The sequence below is a fragment of the Heterodontus francisci genome, chromosome 23 (assembly GCF_036365525.1).
Source record: "Heterodontus francisci isolate sHetFra1 chromosome 23, sHetFra1.hap1, whole genome shotgun sequence".
NCBI lineage: Eukaryota > Metazoa > Chordata > Chondrichthyes > Heterodontiformes > Heterodontidae > Heterodontus > Heterodontus francisci.
In genome coordinates, this window is record NC_090393.1 from 76829699 (window position 1) to 76855918 (window position 26220).

Consider the following 26220-nt stretch of genomic DNA (forward strand, 5'->3'; position numbering starts at 1 on the left):
GGTGAGATCATGAAAGCAACGTAGAGCGGCATCTGTTGTTCACACATATCTCCTGTAGCTGGCGAAGGGAGAACAGCATGTCAATGATGATCCACCATTGACATGCTGTAAATCATAACCGTTTATATCTATTTGCACTGATAATACGTCTACCTTGTTGCGAATGCTCTGCCAGTAAGACACAATGCATTTAAACTTGCCTTTTCAACACTGTTAGTCATCTTAGCTTTACTTTGCACGATGGACGCATTTGTTTCTCAACCTTGTTTTATCTGTCTTCCAAATTTTGCTTCGTACCTTTCTGTCTTTCTTTTCTATCCTTGTTTCCTTCTCCTGTGTCCCCCTGCTCAGATTCCAATCCCCGGCCATTCTAGTTTAAATCCTCCCCGAAAGCACTATCAAACATCCTCCCCCCGAAGAAATTGGTCCCTGTCCTGCCCAGATGCAGCCCGTCCAGCTGTCCTGGTCCCACCTTCCCCAGAACTGGTCACAATGTCGCAGGAATCTGAATCCCTCCCCCTACACCATTTATCCAGCCACGTATTTATCTGATATCTCCTGCTATTTCTGCTCTCGCTAGCACGTGGCACTGATGATTAGTACCTTTGACGTCCTACATTTTAATTTCGTCCTTACTCCATATATTCAGCATATGGAACCTCCTCTTTTTTAGTGGCCCAACTAAGGTTCTGTACAACTGCAACATGACTTGCCAATTTTTATATTCTATGCCCCGACCGATGAAAACAAGCATGCCATATGCCTTCTGGACTACCTTATTCACCTGTGTTGCCACTTTCAGTGACATGTGGACCTGCATGCCCAGATCTCTCTGCCTGTCAATACTCCTAAGGGTTCTGCCATTTACTTTATACCTCCCACCTGCATTAGACCTTCCAAAATGATGAAGTCACATTTGTCCGGATTAAACTCCATCTGCCATTTCTCCACCCAAGTCTCCAACCGAGCTATATGCTGCTGTATCCTCTGATAATCCTCATCATTATCGTCAACTCCACCAACTTTGTGTCATCCACAAACTTACTAATCAGACAAGCTACATTTTCCTCCAAATCATTTATATATACTACAAACAGCAAAGGTCCCAGCACTGATCCCTGCGGAAACCACTAGTCACATCCCTCCATTCAGAAAAACAACTATCCACTGTTAGCCTCTGCCTTCTGTGACTGAGCCAGCTCTGTATCCATCTTGCCAGCTCACCTCTGATCCCGTGTGACATCACCTTTTGCACCAGTCTGCCATGCGGGACCTTGTCAAAGGCTTTACCAAAGTCCATATAGACAACATCCACCGTCCTTCCCTCATCAATCATCTTTGTCACTTCCTCAAAAAACTAAACCAAGTTAGTAAGACACGACCTCCCCTTCACAAAACCACGCTGTCTCTCGCTAATAAGTTCGTTTGTTTCCAAATGGGAGTAAATCCTGTCCCAAGAAATCCTCTCTAATAGTTTCCCTACCACTGACGTAAGGCTCATCGGCCTATAATTTCCTGGATTATCCTTATCACCCTTCTTACACAAAGAAACAACATTGGCTATTCTCCAGTCCTCTGGGACCTCACCTGTCGCCAATAAGGATGCAAAGATTTCTGGTTAGGCCCCAACAATTTCTTCCCTTGCCTCCCTCAGTATTCTAGGGTAGATCCCATCAGGCCCTGGGGACTTATCTACCTTAATGCTTTGCAAGACACACAACACCTCCTCCTTTTTGATAATGAGATGACTGTGACTATCTGCACACCCTTCCCTCGGCTCATCATCCACCAAGTCCTTCTCCTTGGTGAATACTGATGCAAAATACTCATTTAGCACCTCACCCATTTCCTCTGGCACCACGCATAGATTCCCATCTCTGTCCTTGAGTGGGCCAGCCCTTTCCCTGGTTACCCTCTTGCTCTTTATATATGGATAAAAAGCCTTGGGATTTTCCTTAATCCTGTTTGCCAATGACTTTTTATGACCCGTTTAAGCCCTCCTACCTCCTTTCTTCAAATGTCTGTACAAACAACGTAGTTCTTCCTGTTACTGCACCCCCTTTAAAATTGCACCATTTACTTCATATTGCATCTCCTCTTCTTTTCTCTGAATATTCATCATTTCACACTGCGCTGTGTTATATTTCACCTTCCACACATGGAATCGTGGAAGGTTTAAGGCATTTGGCCCATCGTGTCTGTGCCAGTCGAAAAACAATCCGCTTATTCCAATACCACCTTCCAGCATTTGGACCGGAGCCTTGCAGATTACTGTACTCGAGGTGCATATCCAGGCGCCTTTTGAATGACTTGAGGGCCTTTGCCTCAGCTGCCCTTTCAAGCAGTGAGTTCTAGACCCCCACCACCTGCTGGATGAAAAATATTTTCCTCATTTTAGCTCTGTGTTTTCGAACAGTCACTTGAAAACAATTCCCTCGTCATTGCCCCATTTCACCAGCCCGTATCCTCCTGATATCTGTTAGTCTCAGTTTTACATTGTTTTGCTACATTTCCGAAATTTGTACCATCTGACCATATAAAAAATCCCCCAGCAACTTCGCTGCTGTCTGAAAAGTTTGGCACCAAATTAGGAATGTTATCAAGGGCTTTCTGAAGCAAAAAAAGGAGTTCATTTTGAGGATTGTCAGAGGATACAGCAGGATTTAGATTGATTGGAGACTTGGGCAGAGAAATGGCAGATGGAGTTTAATCCCGACAAATGTGAGGTAATGCATTTTGGAAGGTCTAATGCAGGTGGGGAAGTACACAGTAAATGGCAGAACCCTTAGGAGTATTGACAGGCAGATAGATCTGGGCATACAGGTCCACAGATCACTGAAAGTGGCAACGCAGGTGGATAAGGTAGTCAAGAAAGCATACGGCATGCTTGCCTTCATCGGTCGGGGCAGAGTATAAAAATTGGCAAGTCATGCTGCAGCTGTACAGAACCTTAGTTAGGCCACATTTGAAATATTGCATGCAATTCGTGTTGCCACACTACCAGGAGGATGTGGATGCTTTGGAGAGGGTGCAGAAGAGGTTTATCAGGATGTTGCCTGGTCAGGAGCTTATTAGCTATGAGGAGAGGTTGGATAATCTCGGATTGTTTTCACTGGAACGACGGAGATGGTGGGGCGACCTAATAGAGATTTTCAAAGTTATGAGTGGCATGGACAGAGCGGATAGTCAGAAGCTTTTTCCCAGTATGGAAGAATCAGTTACTAGGAGACATAGGGTTAAGGTGCGAGGGGCAATGTTTGGAGGGGAAGTGTGAGGCAAGATTTTTACACAGAGGGTGGTGAGTGCCTGGAAAATGCTTCCGGGGGAGGTGGTGAAAACAGGTACGATAGCGACGTTTAAGAGGCATCCTGACAAATACATGAATAGGATGGGAATAGACGGATACAGACCCCAGAAGTGCAGAAGGTTTTCGTTTAGACAAGCATCAAGATCGGCGCAGGCTTTGTGGGCCGAATGGCCTGTTCCTGTGATGTACTGTTCTTTGTTCTTTGTTCTTTGAACTTGTATAACACACGAGTTTGGCCTCAGCTGGAGTATCGCATTCAGTTCCAGGCGTCGCATTTAGGAAGGATGTGAAGGCATTTTGGAGTGTGCAGAAAAAAGATTCACGATGACAAGGACATTCCGTTATGAAGATCGATTGGAGACGTTACGGCTGTTTTTCTTGGAGCAGTGAGGATATTTTGTAGAGCTATTCAAAAAGATTAGTGGTCTGGCCAGAGTCGATAGCGACAAACTGCTCCACTCGTGGGAGGATCGAGATGTAAAATAATTGGTAAAAAGAAGCAAAAGCGACATGAGGTTTTATGTATTTACTTTTTTTATGCAGCGAGTGCTTAAGGTCTGAAAAGCACTGCCTGACAGTGTGATGTCGACAAGTTCAATTGAAGTAGGCAGGTTCAATTGATGTATGCAAATGCAAATTAGACTGCTCTCTGGAAAGGAATAATGTGTAGGTACACAGAGAGAAGGTGGAGGAATGGCAAACGGTGACTTGTTCATTGAGAGGCCGATGCAGACACGATGGGCCGAATGGCCTCGCTCTGCACTGTTACAATTCTGTGATTCTGTGATTATTTCGATATAATTTATTTATATCGGAAGAACAGTGGTCCAAATGCTGACCCCTGTGGACCGCCATTGCATGCACCCATCCATTCTGAATAACACCAGTTCATCACTTCAGTTTGCTTTCTGCCCCTGAGCCAATACCAAATCTACACTGCCTTTGCTCCTTTAATCTATGGGGTTCAGTTTTCCAAAACAGTCGATTAAAGGGCCCTTGATCACTTAGAGTTTTGGGAGTAATGTTACACAGCAACATCCATGCTTTCTTGTTCAATTCACTCCAGCATTTTATCAAACAATTCACTCTGTTTATCAGACACGAATTTCCATTGCCAGAACCATGCTGCCTGTCATTTATGCACTCATTTTTCCAAACCACAAATTATATTTTCTGAGATAAAAAACTATAAATGTTTCCACAAAATTTAACTGAGGTTAGACCAATGGGCCTTTTGTAGACAGGGTATAAATTTGTAACCCTCCAGTCCTCTGCTGCTTCCTACAGCCAAGGAAGATTGAAATTTTCTATCTGGAAACTCTGCTGTTTCCACCATTCCTTCACTCAGCAACTGTCATACATCCCATGTGGATTGGGTAAATATTTTACTTTATTGTGTGACAAAAGGCAAGGCAAGGGATGAGATTTCATGGGCGCTGACAGACATTTTCAGATTCTCTCTGGCCACAGGAGTGGCGCCAGAGTTACCAGACAGCGAATATGGTACCATTATTCAAGAAGAGTATCAGGGATAAATCAGGTAATTATAGGCCGGTGAGTCTAACATCAGTGTTGGAGAAACTATTGGAAAAAGCTCTGAGGGACAGAATTAATCTCCACTTGGACAGGCAAGGATTAATCAGGTATAGTCAGCATGGCTTTGTCAGGGGGATATCTTATCTAACTAACTTGATTGAATTTTTAGAGGAGGTGACTAGATGAGTCGGTGAGGGCAAAATAGTTGCTGTAGTCGACATGGACTTCAGTAAGGCGTTTGATAAGGTCCCACATGGGAGATTGGTTAAGAAGATAAGAGCTCATGGTATCCAGAGGAACTTGATAAATTCGATCCAATATTGGTTTAGTGGCAGAAAGCAGAGGGTTATTTTCGAGTGGAAGACTGTGACCAGTGGTATACCATAGGGATCAGTGCTGGATCCCTTGCTGTTTGTAGTGTACATTAATGACTAATGCTTGGATACAGATGGTATGATCAATATGTTCACAGATGACACGAAAATTGGTGGTGCTGTAAATAGCGAGGAGGAAAGCCTTTGATTGCAACATGATACAGATTGGCTGGTAACATTGGTGGAGCAGTGGCAAATGGAATTTAATCCTGAGAAGTGTGAGGTGATGCATTTTGGGAGGACTAACATGTCAAGAGAATATACAATGGGTAGTAGGATCCGAGGAAGTACAGGGGGTCAGGGGGACCTTGGTATTCTTGTCCTTAAATCAATGAAGGTAGCAGCACAGGTATATAAGGAAAGCATATGGGATACTTGCCTTTCTTAGCCGAGGCATAGCATATATGAGCAGGGAGGTTATGAGGGAGCTGTATAAAACGCTAGTTAGGCCACAGCTGGGGCACTTAGTACATTTCTTCGCCCCACGCCATAGGAAGGATGTGATTGCACTGGAGAGGTGGCAGATGAGATTCACCAGGATTTTGCCTGGGCTGAGGGGAGATATGATATGATTTAAATGGCTATATGCTTGATGGCTGGCACTGACACGATGGGTTGTCGGGCCTCTTTCTGTGCTGTATATCTCTGTGACTCGATGAAAAAGTGTTGCATTGAAAGAAATTAACTGAACCTGTTTTTTCAGTGACTGTAATTAATATCTGTCTCTATTGTCATTAATCGTGTCGCTGGGGGAATACCATGTTCCATTAATAAAGGACTCTTTGCAATGTGTTATCCCATTGTATCAACGTTAGCATCATCCCCGGTGATATCAGGATTCAGTGGCTATAGAGAGGGAGAGGATAGGTCAGTATCTGAGAAGAATATATTGGATTATTGCGACAATGGGCCAGAACCTGAGAACAATGGACTGGAATGCGACAGCAATGGACCCGAATCTGGGAGCAGATGTCTGGAAAGTTACAACAGTTCACCAGAATTTTAGAATGGAAGATGGGAATGCGGCAGCAATGAGCAGAAGTATAACTTATTGGTTTCATTTTCTTTCTGCATATTATCATTGGCTAACATTAGAATTCCGGATCAAATATGCACTTATGATTATTCAACACATTTACTATCCCATCCTCGCTATGGTTGGTGTCCCTGGTAAGTCTCTCAGTCCAGTTATTATATTTATAAACCACGAGTCATTCTATTACAATCTTTGTTGCTGCAATATTGAGGAAATGGAAGCCATTTCTTTGATTCCTGGTACAAAGTCAACTCACTAACCAAGGACTCAATCCCCCTCACTTGACAATATCTGAGGCTGGAGCAACTGTTTGCAACCTAGGCAATCATTTTGACCTTACGCTGACTTCAAATCACATATTATTGCCGCCATCAATACTGACTCCTACCACCTGCAAAATATCGCACTCCTGCTCAGCCCATCTGTTCTATAAACCCTTATCATTGCGTTTCTTAAATCCAGATTCGCCTATTCTAAAACTATACTGGTGAGACTCACAGTTACATCCTCTCGGACACCACAGGAGTTTCAAATCTCTAATACTAAATCACACCAAACCACATACACCCATCCACATGTTCTCAGCGAAATGCATTGGTTCCTGGTCTAGCAGCACCTCAATTTTCCCATTCCCATCCTTGTGTTTGAACCCCTCCATGTCCTCGCCCCTCCGATTACTCCTATTCCTCTGTCCATTTCCCATATCCCTGTGAGTTGTTCCTTTTCAGTATTTATCGCAAATCTCTTTTGAAAGATAACTTCTTTTCATCTGTATCTCTCCATCGCCATGATTCTGGGCTTCATTGAAGGATGAAGCCATTTTGCTGGTGCTGCAAAGATTATAAAACACAATATGGTGCAACACAAGCTGCCAGCCACTTCTGGTGTATCCGTGTGGGTCTCCATGTTGGGCAGGGTGTTCTACCATCTTTGATGCACATCTTTGAAATTTGGTCTGTCTCTGCATTTCCACCGAACGCCCGTTGCAGGCATACAGCTGACAGATGAGGAGATATTGACTTACCTTTGCTAATGCCAAGTTATTTAAGGTGCTGTAGATTTTTTTCTGGAGGTTAGGTTGTGAGCTGCTGCATACATTCAGGGAGGGCTGAGGAAGTGTTGACCCAACTCTGGATGAGATATGGAGACAATTGTTACAGCACTTATTGATCTATAAGAAATGGAGCAGAAGCTGCAGAAAAGGGAAGCTCTGTGAAGCGGAAGTCGTTGGCGGGATCTGCGCTGGACAAACCGAGTTTTTCAAGGGCACGTTTCCGACCAGCACATAACACAGGTTTTGTACACCTGGTAACTCCGATTCAACATGGAGGTGGTCACAGAGATGTGCAGCCTCCATCAACATAGTCTGGAGTCTCACACCAAAGCCAGGACAGAGCTTCCAGTGGCCGTTAAGGCCATTCTCTGCATAAAGATCTTTCCAGGTGGTGGGGGACAACATATCCAACACCTCCCAATATGTGTACATTGATGCATTCGGGAGATGACAGAGGGCATCCAGGCCAGGTGAGTAAAAAACATCGTTTTCTCCCTCACAGAGAATACAGGGTAAGAGATCCCATGGTTTTGCCAAAGCAATGGCGTTCCAGATGGTTCATGTGGCTCTGCGAAACCCTATGTCAAAGGGGAGAGGTAAAGGAAATGAACAACACTTATCGATAAATGTGCACTTGATTTGCGAATGTGCAAACGTTGCTGATAGTTACTGAATGTTCACTGTCCTGGCAGTAGCTACAGCAGCTTCAATCTGAAGCAGTCAGCCATTCTCACCATCTTTGCACCTCCAGAGCGAACCAGAATTTTGCTTGTCGAGGGAGAATGCTATGCTGTCATTTAGTGATTGTATCTTATACTGCGCAAAAGGAGACTTGTCGGCCCATCGAATCAATGCCTGCTCTCCACTGAGCCAATCAGTCTGTCCCACTGCCCCGGTCAATTGCTATAGCCCTGCAAGTCTATTTCCTTCAAGAGGCCAACCAATTCCCTTTTGAAGTCATTAATTGTTTTACCGTTTTGGCAGCAATAAGTTACTAGACAAGCTTGAGTTCAATGGTAAATAAATTGTGGATTTTTTATTGTGAAGTAGCAAATTTTCTAGGTATCTCTGTCATTACACGTGTGACTTGGTGATCCACACAACTCCAACTGCTCTACAAAATTATGGATGACCTCATTTCCTGCAATGATATGTGCAATATTCAAACTGTTAAATTAAAATCACAACGTGCGCTCTCTTTTAATGGAAATACAAAGAAGATAAACTATAGAGCTATAAAGCTATAAAATAGCTTTTCTTAGTCGTGTTGAGGGAGAAACTAATGATAATATATTCAAAGTCATGTAATTTTCTGTTGTGGGAAGATGAGTCCAAGATGTATAGGGTTGCTCCCAACCATTGATATGGGTGCAGTACTGTTCCCATTGGTGTCCACACACTCAAAATCTACAATTCAGAAAAATGCTTTTCCCTCCTCCACCCCCTGTAGAAAGGGTATTTTGAACAGATTAAATACCCTGAATTTCCAACACCAATTAAGTCTTAGTGGCATATAGCAGATATGACAGAAATAGGAATTAAAATAAATACATGAACAGTTTGTTTCCCCAAACTTAAAAAGCACTTCAGGCTTGATGATAATTCACTTTTTTATAATCTTTGAAGATCAACACACAAGAAATAACATTGACTTGCATGTCCTTTTGTCAATTGCCTCTCAAATGTACACGTGGTCTGCTGACTCATCCTGATCTTGGCACTGTGTAGCTTGGTTGAGAATTATATCTGTCAGCCTTTTTTGTGTGACCTAGATGTAAGCTCTGAAAATCATTCTGTACTTGAGTATTAGAGTCGTCACCTTTCTACTTTACGTGCTGCAGTGTCGAACTTATCTCAAAACAATGTGATTGTGAGGCAAAATATTGCCAGCTCGTTCCTCAAGCTGATATCGTTCCACCTTAGTATTGCGAAGGGTGTGCAACTAAGCTTCAACAGACTGGTTCTTGGGATGGTGGGATTGTCCTATGAGAAGAGATTGAGGAGACTAGGCCTATATTCCTTAGCGTTTAGAAGCATGAGAGGTGATCTCATTGTAAAAAACAAAATTCTTACAGGGCTAAACAAGCCTTGAAGGGTGTTCCAAGGGCTGGGAGTGGGGTGGTGTCTTGAATCCGGCGACACTATCTCAGATTAAGGGGTAGGATATTTAGCACAGAGATGAAGATGTATTCATTTAGTCAGAGGGTGGTGAATCGATGGAATTCTTTCTCCCAGAGGGATGTGGAGGCTCAGTCATTCCGTATGTTCAAAGACAGAGATTTATACATTCCTAGATATTAAAAATATCACGGGATTTTTAAACATTCATTCATGGGATGTGGGCATCACTGGCCAGGCCAGCATTTATTGCCCATCCCTAATTGCCCTTGAGAAGATGGTGGTGAGCTGCCTTCTTGAACCACTGAAGTCCATTTGGGGTAGGTACACCCACAGTGCAGTTCGGGAGGGAGTTCCGGGATATTAATCCAGTGACAGTGAAGGAACGGCGATATAGTTCCAAATCAGGATGGTGTGTGACTTGGAGGCGACCTTGCAGGTGGTGGTGTTCCCATGTATTTGCTGCCCTTGTCCTTCTAGTTCGTAGAGGTCGTGTGTTTGGAATGTGCTGTCTCAGGAGCATTGGTGCATTGCTGCAGTGCATCTTGTAGATGGTACACACAGCTGCCACTGTGCGTCGGTGGTGGAGGGAGTGAATGTTTGTAGATGGGGTGCCAATCAAGCGGGCTGTATTGTCCTGGATGGTTTCGAGCGTCTTGAGCGTTGTTGGAGCTGCACCCATCCAGGCAAGTGGAGAGTATTCCATCACACTCCTGATTTGTGCCTTGTAGATGGTGGACAGGCTTTGGGGAGTCAGGACAAGTTACTCGCCGCAGGATTCCTAGCCTCTGACCTGCCCGTGTAGCCACGGTATTTATATGGCTACTCTAGTTCAGTTTCTGGTCAATGGTAGCTGCTAGGATGTTGATAGTGGGGGATTCAGCGATGGCAATGCCGTTAAATGTCAAGGGGAGATGGTTAGATTCTCTCTTGTTGGAGATGGTCATTCCCTGCCACTTGTGTGGCGCAAATGTTACTTGCCACTTTTCAGCCCAGGTCTGGATATTGTCCATGTCTTGCTGCACTTTTACATGGACTGCTTCAGTATCTGAGGAGTCTCAAATGGTGCTGAACATTGTGCCAGCACCAGCGAACATTCCCACTTCTGACATTATGATTGGAGGAAGGTCATTGATGAAGCAGCTGAAGATGTTTAGGCCTAGGTCACTACCATGAGGAACGCCTGCAGTGATGTCCTGGAGCTCAGATGCTAGACCTCCAACAACCACAACCATATTTCTTTGCGCTCGGTATGACTCCAGCCAGCGTTGGTTTCTCCCCCTTGAGCTTGCAGCATGGGTTGGTACCTGGGATCTCGATGTCGTGGCCATTTCGGAGACATGGGTAGAGCAGGGGCAGGAATGTATGTAGCAGATTCAGGGATTTAGATGTTTCAGTAATAACAGAGAAGATAGTAAAAGAGCGAGGGGGGGGGGGTGGGGGCGGGTGTGGCATTGTTAATCAAGGAGTGTATTACAGCGACAGAAAGGACGTTTGATGACTCGTCTACTGAGGTAGTATGGCCCGAGGTTAGAAACCGGAGAGGTGAGATCACCCTGTTGGGAGTCTTTTATAGACCTCCGAATAGTTCCAGAGATGTAGAGGAAAGGATAGCGAAGATGATTCACGATAGGGGCGAGAGTAACAGGGTAGTTGTTATGGGGGACAAGAACTTTCCTAATATTGACTGGAAATACTACAGTTCGAGTACTTTAGATGGGTCAGTTTTTGCCCAGTGTTTGCAGGAGGGTTTTCTGACACAGTATGTAGACAGGCCAACCAGGGGCGATGCCACATTGGATTTGGTACTGGGTAATGAACCCGGCCAGATTTTAGATTTAGATGCAGGTGAGCACTTTGGTGATAGTGATCACAATTCTGTTAGGTTTACCTTGGCGATGGGCAGGGACAGGTACATACCGCAGGGCAAAAATTATAGCTGGGGGAAAGGAAATTATGATGCTATTAGGCAAGATTTAGGATGCGGAGGATGGGGAATGAAACTGCAGGGGCTAGGAACAATCGAGATGTGGAGCTTATTCAAGGAGCAGCTACTGCGTGTCCTTGATAAGTATGTACCTGTCAGGCAGGGAGGAAGTTGTTGAGCGAGGGAGCCGTGGTTTACTAAAGAAGTTGAAGCGCTTGTCAAGAGGAAGAAGAAGGCTTATGTTAGGATGAGACGGGAAGGCTCAGTTAGGGCGCTTGAGAGTTACAAGCGAGCCAGGAAGGATCTAAAGGGAGAGCTAAGAAGAGCAAGGAGAGGACATGAGAAGTCATTGGCGGATAGGATCAGGGAAAACCCTAAGGCTTTCTATAGGTTCTTTCTTTTGGGCCTCCTTATCTCGAGAGACAATGGATACGCACCTGGAGGTGGTCAGTGGTTTGTGAAGCAGCGCCTGGAGTGGCTATAAAGGCCAATTCTGGAGTGACAGGCTCTTCCACAGGTGCTGCAGAGAAATTTGTTTGTTGGGGCTGTTGCACAGTTGGCTCTCCCCTTGCGCCTCTGTCTTTTTTCCTGCCAACTACTAAGTCTCTTCGACTCGCCACAATTTAGCCCTGTCTTTATGGCTGCCTGCCAGCTCTGGCGAATGCTGGCAACTGACTCCCACGACTTGTGATCAATGTCACACGATTTCATGTCGCGTTTGCAGACGTCTTTATAACGGAGACATGGACGGCCGGTGGGTCTGATACCAGTGGCGAGCTCGCTGTACAATGTGTCTTTGGGGATCCTGCCATCTTCCATGCGGCTCACATGGCCAAGCCATCTCAAGCGCCGCTGACTCAGTAGTGTGTATACGCTGGGGGTGTTGGCCGCTTCAAGGACTTCTGTGTTGGAGATATAGTCCTGCCACCTGATGCCAAGTATTCTCCGAAGGCAGCGAAGATGGAATGAATTGAGACGTCGCTCTTGGCTGGCATACGTTGTCCAGGCCTCGCTGCCGTAGAGCAAGGTACTGAGGACACAGGCCTGATACACTCGGACTTTTGTGTTCCGTGTCAGTGCGCCATTTTCCCACACTCTCTTGGCCAGTCTGGACATAGCAGTGGAAGCCTTACCCATGCGCTTGTTGATTTCTGCATCTAGAGACAGGTTACTGGTGGTAGTTGAGCCTAGGTAGGTGAACTCTTGAACCACTTCCAGAGCGTGGTCGCCAATATTGATGAATGGAGCATTTCTGACATCCTGCCCCATGATGTTCGTTTTCTTGAGGCTGATGGTTAGGCCAAATTCATTGCAGGCAGACGCAAACCTGTCGATGAGACTCTGCAGGCATTCTTCAGTGTGAGATGTTAAAGCAGCATCGTCAGCAAAGAGGAGTTCTCTGATGAGGACTTTCCGTACTTTGGACTTCGCTCTTAGACGGGCAAGGTTGAACAACCTGCCCCCTGATCTTGTGTGGAGGAAAATTCCTTCTTCAGAGGATTTGAACGCATGTGAAAGCAGCAGGGAGAAGAAAATCCCAAAAAGTGTGGGTGCGAGAACACAGCCCTGTTTCACACCACTCAGGATAGGAAAGGGCTCTGATGAGGAGCCACCATGTTGAATTGTGCCTTTCATATTGTCATGGAATGAGGTGATGATACTTAGTAGCTTTGGTGGACATCCGATCTTTTCTAGTAGTCTGAAGAGACCACGTCTGCTGACGAGGTCAAAGGCTTTGGTGAGATCAATGAAAGCAATGTAGAGGGGCATCTGTTGTTCACGGCATTTCTCCTGTATCTGACGAAGGGAGAACAGCATGTCAATAGTCGATCTCTCTGCACGAAAGCCACACTGTGCCTCAGGGTAGACGCGCTCGGCCAGCTTCTGGAAAGTCTTTGCTTTCTATAGGTATATCAGGAATAAAAGAATGACGAGAGTTAGATTAGGGCCAATCAAGGATAGTAGTGGGAAGTTGTGTGTGGAATCAGAGGAGATAGGGGAAGCGTTAAATGAATATTTTTCGTCAGTATTTACAGTAGAGAAAGAAAATTTTGTCGAGGAGAATACTGAGATTCAGACTGCTAGGCTAGATGGGATTGAGGTTCACAAGGAGGAGGTGTTAGCCATTTTGGAAAGTGTGAAAATAGATAGGTCCCCTGGGCCAGATGGGATTTATCCTAGGATTCTCTGGGAAGCTAGGGCGGAGATTGCAGAGCCTTTGTCCTTGATCGTTGTGTCGTCATTGTCGACAGGAATAGTGCCGGAATGCTGGAGGATAGCAAATGCTGTCCCCTTGTTCAAGAAGGGGAGTAGAGACAGCCCTGGTAATTATAGACCTGTGAGCCGTATTTCGGTTGTGGGTAAAATGTTGGAAAAGTTTATAAGAGACAGGATTTATAATCATCTTGAAAAGAATAAGTTCATTAGAGATAGTCAGCACGGTTTTGTGAAGGGTAGGTCGTGCCTCACAAACCATATTGAGTTTTTCGAGAAGGTGACCAAACAGGTGGATGAGGGTAAAGCAATGGATGTGGTGTATATGGATTTCAGTAAGTCGTTTGATAAGGTTCCCCACGGTAGGCTCTTGCAGATAAGACAGAAGTATGGGGTTGAAGGTGATTTAGAGCTTTGGATGAGAAATTGGCTAGCTGAAAGAAGACAGAGGGTGGTGGTTGATGGCAAATGTTCATCCTGGAGTTTAGTTACTAGTGGTGTACCGCAAGGATTTGTTTTGGGGCCACTGCTGTTTGTCATTTTTATAAATGACCTCGAAGAGGGTGTAGAAGGGTGGGTTAGTAAATTTGCGGATGACACTAAGGTCGGTGGAGTTGTGGATAGTGCCGAAAGATGTTGTAGGTTACAGAGGGACATAGATAGGCTGCAGAGCTGGGCTGAGAGATGGCAAATGGAGTTTAATGCGGAAAAGTGTGAGGTGATTCACTTTGGAAGGAGGAACAGCAATGCAGAGTACTGGGCTAATGGGAAGATTCTTGGTAGTGTAGATGAGCAGAGAGATCTTGGTGTCCAGGTACATAAATCCCTGAACGTTGCTACCCAGGTTAATAGGGCTGTTAAGAAGGCATATGGTGTGTTAGCTTTTATTAGTAGGGGATCGAGTTTCGGAGCCACGAGGTGATGCTGCAGCTGTACAAAACTCTGCTGAGACCGCACCTGGAGTATTGCATGCAGTTCTGGTCACCGCATTATAGGAAGGATGTGGAAGCTTTGGAAAGGGTGCAGAGGAGATTTACTAGGATGTTGCCTGGTATGGAGGGAAGGTCTTCCGAGGAAAGGCTGAGGGAATTGAGGTTGTTTTCGTTGGAGAGAAGGAGGAGGAAAGGTGACTTAATAGAGACATATAAGATAATCAGAGGGTTAGATAGGGTGGATAGTGAGAGTCTTTTTCCTCGGATGGTGATGGCAAACACGAGGGGACATCGCTTTAAGTTGAGGGGTGATAGATATAGGACAGATGTCAGAGGTAGTTTCTTTACTCAGAGAGTAGTAGGGGCGTGGAACGCCCTGCCTGCTGCAGTAATAGACTCGCCAACTTTAAGGGCATTTAAGTGGTCATTGGATAGACATATGGATGAAAATGGAATAGTGTAGGTCAGATGGTTTCACAGGTCGGCGCAACATCGAGGGCCAAAGGGCCTGTACTGCGCTGTAATATTCTAATTCTAATTCTAATTCCCATTGACCTCAGTTTTGCGAGGGCTCCTTGATGCCATACTCGATCAAACGCTGCCTTGATGTCAAGGGCTGTCACTCTCACCTCACCTCTTGATTTCAGCTCTTTTGCCCATGTTTGAACTAAGGCTGTAATAAGGTCCGGAGCTGAGTGACCCTGGCGGAACCCAAACTGAGCGTCACTCAGGAGGTTATTGCTCACCAAGTGCTGCTTGATGGCACTGTTGAAGACACCTTCCATCACTTTACTGATGATTGAGAGTCGGCTGATGGGGCGTTAATTGGCTGGGTTGGAATTGTCCTGCTTTTTGTGTACAGGATATACCTGAGCAATTTTCCACTTTGCAGCGTAGATGCCAGTGTTGTAGCTGTGCTGGAACAGCTTGGCTAGGGGCGCGGCAGGTTCTGGAGCACAGGTCTTCAGTACTATTACCGGAATATTGGCAGGGCCCATAGCTTTTGTAGTCTCCAGTGCCTTCAGTGATGGTGCTGTAAGGTGGCATTGAGACAGAAGATCAGCCTTGATCTGATTGAATGATGCAGCAATCTAGAGGGGCCTACTCCCACTCTTATTTCCTATGCCTCTATGTTCCTGTGTTCCATTAGGTTTGGTTACATAATACAATCCAGGTGTTTTTCATTTTGGGCACTGTCAAGGAGACTGCATCCTTGCATGTGGATGGGTTAATCTGACTTTCTGTCCAGTCAGAAATGGTGGTAGTTCTGCACCTGCATAGTTTCCTCTTTACTTGATTTGCTAACAATCTGTCCAGTACTAATGAAGGTGGCAGTAAATGATGCCTTAGTGTTTGCTTTTGACTTGTCTTCCAAATCTCATTTACACAGGAGATGGTAATCCCGTGCCCATTGCTCTTACCCTCAAGTGGAACCTGGCTGCATTCCATGACAGGGACATGGCGGCAGGACGACACAGATTGGGACCTGAATATTGAAGGGCACATGGCATTTTAGTATTGTGCAACGAGATAGGATTAGGCAATGACCTCATATTTAAGGCGCCCTTGGGTCGCAGCGATTGAATTTGATATACAGCTTGAGGGAGAGAAGAGGGTGTTCAAAGCTAGTACATCAAACTTAAAGAAGGCAAATGATGAGGGCATGAAAGCAGAGCTCGCTCAAGTGAGCAGAAAATCATGTTAAGGGATAGATAAATAGGGATGCATTGTCAGACATTTAAAGGGATATTTCAGAATACACAGAATAGGTCCATTTCAACGAGAAAGAAAAATTCCAAATGTGTGACCTGCCATCCGTTCATAACTAAAATAATTAAATATAGTGTCAACATTACAGAAGAAGCCTACAATTCCGCAAAGATTGGAGGCTGGCCAGACGATTGCACAGATTATAAAAAAACAGCAAAGAACGACTAAAAGATAGATAAACATAGAACATCGAACAGTACAGTACAGTAAGGCCCTTCGGCCCACGATGTTGTGCCGAACCTTTAACTTACTCTAAGATCAAACTAACTATCTACCCTTCATTCTACTATCGCCCATGTACCTATCCAAGAGTCGCTTAAATGCCCAAAATGTATCTTCTTCGACGACCACCGCTGGCAGCGCTTTCCACGCACCCACCACTCTCTGTTGAAAGAACCTACCTCTGACATCTCCCCGAAAACTTCCTCCAATCACCTTAAAATTATGCTCCCTGGTGATAGCCCTTTCCACCCTGGGAAAAAGTCTCTTGATATCCACTCTATCTGTGCCTCTCATCATCTTGTACCCCTCTATCAAGTCACCTCTCATCCTTCTTCGCTCCAATGAGAAAAGCCCTAGCTCCCTCAATCCTTCTTCGCAGGACATGCCCTCCAGTCCAGGCTGCATCCTGCTAAATCTCCTCTGCACCCTCTCTAAAGCTTCCACATCCTTGCTATAATGAGGCGACGAGTACTGAACACAATATTCCAAGTGTGGTCGAACCAGGGCCTTATAGAGCTGCAGCATAACCTCGCGGCTCTTAAACTCAATCCCCCTGTTAACGAAAGCCAACACACCATACGCCTTCTTAACAACCCTATCAACTTGGTTGGCAACTTTGAGGGATCTATGGACATGGACACCAAGATCCATCTGTTCCTCCACACAACCAAGAAACCTGTCATTAAGCCTGAATTCCGCATTCAAATTCGAACTTCCAAAATGAATCACCTCACACTTTTCCAGGTTGAACACCATCTGCCACTTCTCAGCCCAGCTCTGCATCATGTCAATGTCCCATTGCAACCTACAACAGCCTTCCACACTATCCACAACTCCAGCAACCTTCGTGTCATCGGCAAACTTGCTAAGCCAGCCTTCCACTTCCTCATCCAAGTCATTTATAAAAATCACGAAGAGCAGAGGTCCCAGAACAGATCCTTGTGGGACACCACTGGTCACCGAGCTCCATGCTGAATATTTTCCATTTACGACCACTCTCTGACTTCTATGGGCCAGCCAATTTTGTATCCAGACAGCCAACTTTCCCTGAATCCCATGCCGCGTTACTTTCTGAATGAGCCTACCATGGGGAACCTTATCAAACGCCTTGCTAAAATCCATATACACCACATCCACTGCTCTTCCTTCATCAATGTGTTTTGTCACATCTTCAAAGAATTCAATAAGGCTTGCGAGGCATGACCTGCCCCTTAAAAAGCCATGCTGACTGTCTCTAATCAAACCATGCTTTTCTAAATAATCATAAATCCTGCCTCTCAGAATCCTCTCCAATAATTTGCCCACTACCGACGTAAGACTGACTGGTATATAATTCCCAGGGTTACCTCTATTCCCTTTCTTGAACAAGGGAACAACATTTGACACCCTCCAATCATCCGGTCCTGCTCCAGTGGACAGTGAAGACGCAAAGATCATCGCCAAAGGCGCAGCAATCTCTTCCCTCGCTTCCTGTAATATCCTTGGGTATATTCCGTCTTGCCCCGGGGACTTATCTGTCCTCATATCATTCAAAATTTCCAGCACATCCTCCCTCTTAACCTCAACCTGTTGGAGCATATCAGCCTCTTCCACGCTGTCCTCACAAACGACCAGGTCCGTCTTACTAGTGAATACTGATGCACAGTATTCATTTAGGACCTCCCCAACCTCCTCCGACTCCAGGCACAAGTTCCCTCCACTAGCCCTGATCGGCCCGACCCTCACTCTGGCCATCCTCTTGTTCCTCACATAAGTGTAGAACGCATTGGGATTTTCCTTACTCCTACCCGCCAATAATTTTTCATGTCCCCTTCTAGATCTCCTAAGTCCATTCTTCAGTTCCTTCCTGGCTACCTTGTAACCCTCCAGAGCCCTGTCTGATCCTTGCTTCCTCAACCGTAAGCAAGCTTCCTTCTTCCTCTTGACTAGCTGTTCCACATCTCTTGCCATCCAAGTTTCCTTCACCCTAACATCCCTTCCCTGTCTCATCGGGACAAACCTGTCCACCAGTCGCAGCAAGTTCTCCCTAAACAACCTCCACATTTCTGTCGTGCATTTCCCTGAGAACATATGTTCCCAATTTATGCTCCCCAGTTCCTGCCTAAAAGCATTGTAATTCTCCCTCCCCCAATGAAATATATTCCCATCCCGCCTGCTCCTGTCCCTCTCCATGACTACAGCAAAGGTCAGGGAGTTGTGATCACTATCACCGAAATGCTCTCCCACCGAGAGATCTGCCACCTGGCCTGGTTCGTTGCCAAGCACCAAGTCAAACATACCCTCCCCTCTAGTCGGCCTATCTACAATTGAATCAGGAATCCTTCCTGGACACACCTGACAAAAACTGCTTCATCCAAACTATTTGCACTAAGGAGGTTCCAAGCAATATTTGGGAAGTTGAAGTCACCCATGACAACAACCCTGTTACTTCTGCACCTTTCCAAAATCTGCCTCCAAATCTGTTCCTCCACGTCTCTGTTGCTATTGGGGGGTCTATAGAAAACTCCCAACAAAGTGACTGCTCCTTTCCTGTTTCTGACTTCCACCCATAATGACTAAGTAGACAAACCCTCCTCGACGACCTCCCTTTCTGCAGCTGTGATACTATCCCTGATTAGTAATGCCACTCCCCCACCTCTTTTACCTCCCTCCCTATTCCTTTTGAAACATCTCAACCCCGGAACATCCAACATCCATTCCTGCCCCTGTAACATCCACGACTCCGCAATGGCCACAACATCGTATCTCCAAGTACAGATCCATGCTCCAAGTTCATCACCCTTAATCGTGACACTTCTTGCGTTAACATGGACACGCTTCAACCCATCATACTGGCTGCAACTTTGCCCTGTCACCGATCTAACCTTCCTCACAGACTCTCTGCACTCGGTATCTGCCTGTTCAACAGCTACCCCATCCAGTGATCCGTAGCTCCGGTTCCCATCCCCCTGCCAAACTAGTTTAAACCCTCCCGAAGAGCTTCAGCAAACCTCCCGCCCAGGATGTTGGTGCCCCTCCAGTTCAGATGCAACCCGTCCTTCTTGTACAGGTCCCACCTTCCCCAGAAGGTATCCCAATGATCTACATAACTGAATCCCTCCCTGCTGCCCCAGTTCTGTAGCCACGTGTTCAGCTGGACTCGCTCTTTGTTTCTCACCTCACTAGCACGTGGCACCGGTAACAATCCTGAGAATACTGCTCTGCTCGTCCTGCCTTTCAGCTTCCAACCTAACTCCCTATATTCGCTTTTCAGGTCCACATCCCTTTTCCTCGCTATGTCATTGGCACCGATATGTACCACGACCTCTGGCTGCTCCCCATCCCCCTTACGAATCCTGTCGACTCGATCCGAGACATCCCTGACCCTGGCACCCAGGAGGCAATATACCATCCGGGGGTCTCTTTTGCGACCACAGAATCTCCTGTCTTTTACTCTAACCACTGTATCTCCTATCACTATCGCTCTCCTATTCTCCCCCCTTCCCTTCTGAGCCACTGGGCCGGGCTCAGTGCCAGAGACCTGGCCACTGTGGCTTTCCCCTGGTAAGTCGTCTCCCTCAACCGTTCCAAAACGGTATACTTATTATTGAGGGGGACAGCCACAGGGGATCCATGTACTGTGCACCTATTCCCTTTCCCTCCCCTTACGGTCTGAGAGAAAACTTGCTAGAAATATAAGGATAGACGATAAGAGTGTTTCGATCGATATTGAAAAAAGAAACGAGTTAACAAAGTGAGCATTGGTCCGAGAGATTCTGTGAATGAATAATGGATAATAAGGAGATGGCAGATGAATTGAACAGATATTTTACGTTTGTCTTCACTAGTGAGGATACAAGTAACATCCCAGTATTAGCTGTAAGTCAGGACATGGAAGGGATTTATGAACTCAAGAATGTTATAATCACGAGGGAACTGGTACTGAACAAATCGCTGGAGCTGACAAATCCCGGGTCCTGAAGAACTTCATCCTATGGTGATTATAACAAGTGGCTAGTGAGATAATTTGTGCGTTAGTTTTAATTTTCCAAGATACCCTAGAATGGGGAAGGTTCCATGAGATTGGAAAATAGCGGATGTAACTTTATTCAAAAAGGGAGGGAGGCGGAAAGCAGGAAACTGCAGGCGAGTTAGCTTAACATCTGTCTTCGGGAAAATGTACGACACTATTATTAAAGATGTTATTGCAGGGCATTTAGAGAAAAATCAAGGAAATCAGGTAGGGTCAAGATGGTTTTCTGAAAGTGAAATCATGTTTAACCAATTTATTGGAGTTCTTTGAGGAAGTTACATGTGTTGTGGCTGAAGAGGATCCAGTGGATGTATTGTACTTAGATTTTCAGAAGACACTCGATAAGGTGCCACCTCAAAGCTTACTGTGGAAAATAAAAGTTCATGGTGCAGCGGGTAGCATATTGAGATGGATAAACGATTGGTTAGCCAGCAGTAAACAGAGAGTCGGCATAACTGGATCATTTTTGGGTCGGCACGATGTAACGAGTGGTGTGCCACAGGGATCTGTGCTGGGGCCTCAACTCAGTCTTGAATAATGCAAGAGCATTACAAACTGTAAAGATTCTCTGACAGAAGAAATTGATACTCATCATCTTTTTAAAGGGGAGATTCCATAATTTGAAACGATGCTCCCTAGTTTGGGATTCCACCACATGGGGAAACATCTTGTCAGCGTCGATGCAATTAACCCCCTCAGAAACGTACAGGGCTCAGTAAGATCACCACTCAATCTTGTAAACTCCAATGATTAGTGGACCAACCTGCTCAACCTTTTCTCATAAGACAGATGCCTCATCGCAGGAATCACCCTAATGAATTGTCTTTGAATGTCTGCCAATGCAAGTATGTACCTCCTTAAATAAGGTGACCAAAACTGCACACAGCATTAAAGTGGCAGGCTCATCTGCTCCCTTAAAGGTTGCAGCAATAATTCCTGATTTTATACTTCACCCCCTTGTGGTAATCACCTGCATTCCATTTGCCTTCCTAATTACTTGTTGTACATGCGTGCTGACATTTTGTGATTCATGCGTAAGGACACCCAGCTCACTCTGTGCTGCAGCATTCCGCATTCTCTTCCATTTAAATGGTTTTCTACTTTTGTATTCTTCCGACCAAATTTGGACGATCTCACATGTTCCCACATTATTGTCCATTTGCCAATTTATCCCTCTCACCTGTCATATCTTTATGCCTTTGCACAATCTTTCTTTGAAGACTCTTTGTGCCCGATTACCAATCTGCTTTCTTACCTATCTTCCTGTAATTAGCCAATATATCTCCAATAAAATAAAAGCCAATATATTCGTCCCTTTCATCCAAGTCATTAATATAGATGGTAAATAGTCGAACCACAGCACTGAATGCGATGACACTCTACTAGTTGCAGTTTGCCACCCTGAAAATGACCAGTTTATCCGGAGTTTCTGTTTCCCTTAGTTATCCAGTTCTGTATCCAATGCAATGTATCACACCCAACACCATGAGCTCTTAGCTTGTGTCGTAACCTTATTTATGTAGCAAGTTAGCGAATGCCTTTGAAAGTGCAAATACACTACATCTACTAATTCCTTTTTATCCTTTCTGCCTGAGACAATCTCAAATAGCCCTTATAAATGTATCAAGGATGATTTCCATTTCACAAAAGCATGTTGTCTCTGCCTGATTGTATTGTGATTTTCGAGATGCCCTGCAACTATGTATTTCATCGCAGATTCTAGCATTTTCCCAATGACGGATGCTACGCCGGTGGTTTGCTGCTTTATGCCTCTTTTTTTGTTTCTTGAACAGAGATATTTCTTTGCGGTTTTACAATCCGCTGGGATCTTCCCACAATCCAGGGAATTCTGAAATATTGCAACCAATGCATCTGCTATCTGCGCAACCACTTCATTTCAGACACTTGGATGCAGACCATCAGGTCCTGGGGACTTGTCAGCCTTTTGTTCATTAGTATTCCTATATATCCACCATTATCCACAATTAGCTCCATCCGAGACGCCCATCACAGCATCTGCCGGGCTCCTTTTTGCAACAAAAGCCCATTTAAGTGAGATTTTCGTTTTTGAGTCTCACTCTTAACTCTTGTCCCAACATGAATATGATTAGTATAGCAACAGGATACTTGATGTAGAAACTCAGGAAAATTCTTGAAGAAATAATGAGATAAGCTTAAAAAAGAAAAACAAAATCAGGCAGTGATTTTACTGTTCTCACGGTTAGGCTTTCCAATCAAATTTTATATCACGGGTAACATAAAACCTTCTCAATCGATCTGCTCCATTTGTTTTCTCTCCACGACATGATTTGGAACTTTTCTAATGCCATTTTCTAATAGAGTTTCACTACTGGGAATATTCTTGTTCTTTGCAGTTTGAGGGACTGCAGACCCCGATTTTTAACCCTTTCTGACCACCAGACCACCTTGTCTTTGGCCGCATGGTTGGCTCAGACCTTGTGAAGCCTGAAAAAGGGTCGCTGACCTGAAACGTTAACTCTACTTCTCTCTCCACGGATGCTGTCAGACCTGCTGAGTATTTCCAGCATTTCTTGTTTTCACTTTTGAAGTCCGTTGCTCCGTTATTTTATTTGGGCCTTGAGGTGATAGGATTTCTCCCAGCATCTGCGAACATCTCTTTTCGATTCAGTTATCATCTCTTTGTGCTGACCCAGACAATTTGATTTTTTGACGAAATCTGCTCGGCTGTTTGAAGGTCATGAGAGTTCGCAGTTCATTTTTGTTGGCACGGGTAATATATTATCATTACACACAGTACATTTACATTGTGAATGCTAAATTCAAGCTACAGAATTAGGCATAAATAATTTAAGATGTACAACATTTATATCTGTCAATCAATGCTTTCGGATAAATTGTAACAGCAATATTTGTTTCTTTTATATATTGGTTTAAAACTGGTTACTTTAAATAATGTGCTGGTGTCTGTTTCAAGAATAAAGTTAAGCTAATTCTATTCACCCAAAGGTACGGACACCATGAACAAAAACCTTTTCTTTAACAACTTTATACAACAATACATTCATATCATACAAAAAAAACTCAACTATTCACTCTTGTGTTTAATGGCACAGAGGTTATGCTGCAGCTGTCCAAAACCCTGCTTAGAACCCATTTGGAGCACTGTGAGCAGTTCTGGGCACCACATCTTAGGAAGGAAATCTTGGCCTTGGAGGGGGTGCAACGTAGGTTTACAAGAATGATACCTGGACGACAGGAGTTAAGTTACGAAGAGAAATTACAAAAATTAAAATTAGAATTAGAATTAGAACATTACAGCGCAGTACAGGCACTTCGGCTCTCGATGTTGCGCCGACCTGTGAAGCCATCTGACCTACACTATTCCATTTTCATCCATATGTCTATCCAATGACCACTTAAATGCCCTTAAAGTTGGCGAATCTACTACTGCTGCAGGCAGGGCGTTCCACGCCCTTACTACTCTCTGAGTAAAGAAACTACCTCTACCTCTCACATCTGTCCTATATCTATCACCCCTCAACTTGAAGCTATGTCCCCTCGTGTTTGCCATTACCATCCGAGGAAAAAGACGCTCACTATCCACCCTATCTAACCCTCTGATTATCTTATATGTCTCTATTAAGTCACCTCTCCACCTCCTTCTCTCCAACGAAAACAACCTCAAGTCCCTCAACCTTTCCTCGGAAGACCTTCCCTCCATACCAGGCAACATCCTAGTAAATCTCCTCTGCACCCTTTCCATAGCTTCCACATCCTTCCGACAATGCGGTGACCAGAACTGCACGCAATACTCCAGGTGTGGTCTCACCAGAGTTTTGTACAGCTGCAGCATGACCTCGTGGCTCCGAAACGCGATCCCCCTAATAATAAAAGCTAACACACCATATGCCTTCTGAACAGCCCTATTAACCTGGGTAGCAACCTTCAGGGATTTATGCACCTGGACACCAAGATCTCTCTGTTCATCTACACTACCAAGAATCTTCCCATTAGCCCAGTACTCTGCATTGCTGTTCCTCCTTCCAAAGTGAATCACCTCACACTTCTCCGCATTAAACTCCATTTGCCGTCTCTCAGCCCAGCTCTGCAGCCTATCGATGTCCCTCTGTACCCTACAACATCCTTCGGCACTACCCACAACTCCACCGACCTTAGTGTCATCTGCAAATTTACTAACCCACGCTTCTACACCCTCTTCCAGGACATTTATAAAAATGACAAACAGCAGTGGCCCCAAAACAAATCCTTGCGGTACACCACAAGTAACTAAACTCCAGGATGAACATTTGCCATCAACCACCACCCTCTGTCTTCTTTCATCTAGCCAATTTCTGATCCAAAGCTCTAAATCACCTTCAACCCCATACTTCTGTATTATCTGCAAGAGCCTACCGTGGGGAACCTTATCAAACGCCTTACTGAAATCCATATACACCACATCCATTGCTTTACCCTCATCCACCTGTTTGGTCACCTTCTCGAAAAACTCAATAAGGTTTGTGAGGCACGACCTACCCGTCACAAAACCGTGCTGACTATCTCTAATGAACTTATTCTTTTCAAGATGATTATAAATCCTGTCTCTTATAACCCTTTCCAACATTTTACCCAGAACCGAAGTAATGCTCACAGGTCTATAATTACCAGGGCTGTCTCTACTCCCCTTCTTGAACAAGGGGACAACATTTGATATCCTCCAGTCTTCTGGCACTATTCCTGTCGACAATGACGACATAAAGATAAAGGACAAAGGCTCTGCAATCTCCTCCCTAGCTTCCCAGAGAATCCAAGGGTAAATCCAATCTGGCCCAGGGGACTTATCTATTTTCACACTTTCCAAAATTGATAACACCTCCTCCTTGTGAACCTCATCCCATATCGCCTCGTAGCCTGAATCTCAGTATTGTCCTCAACAAAATTTTCTTTCTCTACTGTAAATACTGACGCAAAATATTCATTGAACACTTCCCCTATCTCCTCTGATTCCACACACAACTTCCCACTACTATCCTTGATTGGCCCTAATCTAACTCCAGTCATTCTTTTATTCCTGATATACCTATAGAAAGCCTTAGGGTTTTCCCTGATCCTATCCGCCAATGACTTCTCGTGTCCTCTCCTTGCTCATCTTAGCTCTCTGTTTAGATCCTTCCTGGCTAGCTTGTAGCTCTCAAGCGCCCTAACTGAGCCTTCACGTATCCACCTAACATAAGCCTTCTTCTTCCTCTTGACAAGTGCTTCAACGTCTTTGGTAAACCACGGCTCCCTCGTTCGACAACTTCCTCCCTGCCTGACAGGTACATACTTATCAAGGACATGCAGTAGCTGCTCCTTGAATAAGCTCCACATTTCGATTGTGCCCATCCCCTGCAGTTTCCTTCCCCATCCTACGCTTCCCAAATCTTGCCTAATCGCAACACAATTTCCTTTCCCCCAGCTAAAATTTTTGCCCTGTGGTATATACCTGTCCCTGCCCATCGCTAAGGTAAACCTAACCGAATTGTGATCACTATCACCAAAGTGCTCACCTACATCTAAATCTAACACCTGGCCGGGTTCATTTCCCAGTACCAAATCCAATGTGGCATCGTCCCTGGTTGGCCTGTCTACATACTGTGTCAGAAAACCCTCCTGCACACACTGGACAAAAACTGACCCATCTAAAGTTCTCGAAGTGTAGTATTTCCAGTCGATATTTGGAAAGTTAAAGTCCCC

The 26220-nt window shown here is 44.9% G+C and overlaps 1 protein-coding gene across 1 annotated transcript in view; it reads left to right on the top strand.

Moving 5' to 3' along the window:
- The first annotated feature begins 6122 nt into the window (after positions 1–6122).
- LOC137382950 (probable G-protein coupled receptor 139) overlaps positions 6123–26220 on the top strand; it is a 37388-nt gene continuing 17290 nt past the window's right edge. The window contains exon 1 of the mRNA XM_068055526.1: positions 6123–6387. Coding sequence (XP_067911627.1) covers positions 6123–6387 — 265 coding nt within the window. The remainder of the gene's footprint in view (positions 6388–26220) is intronic.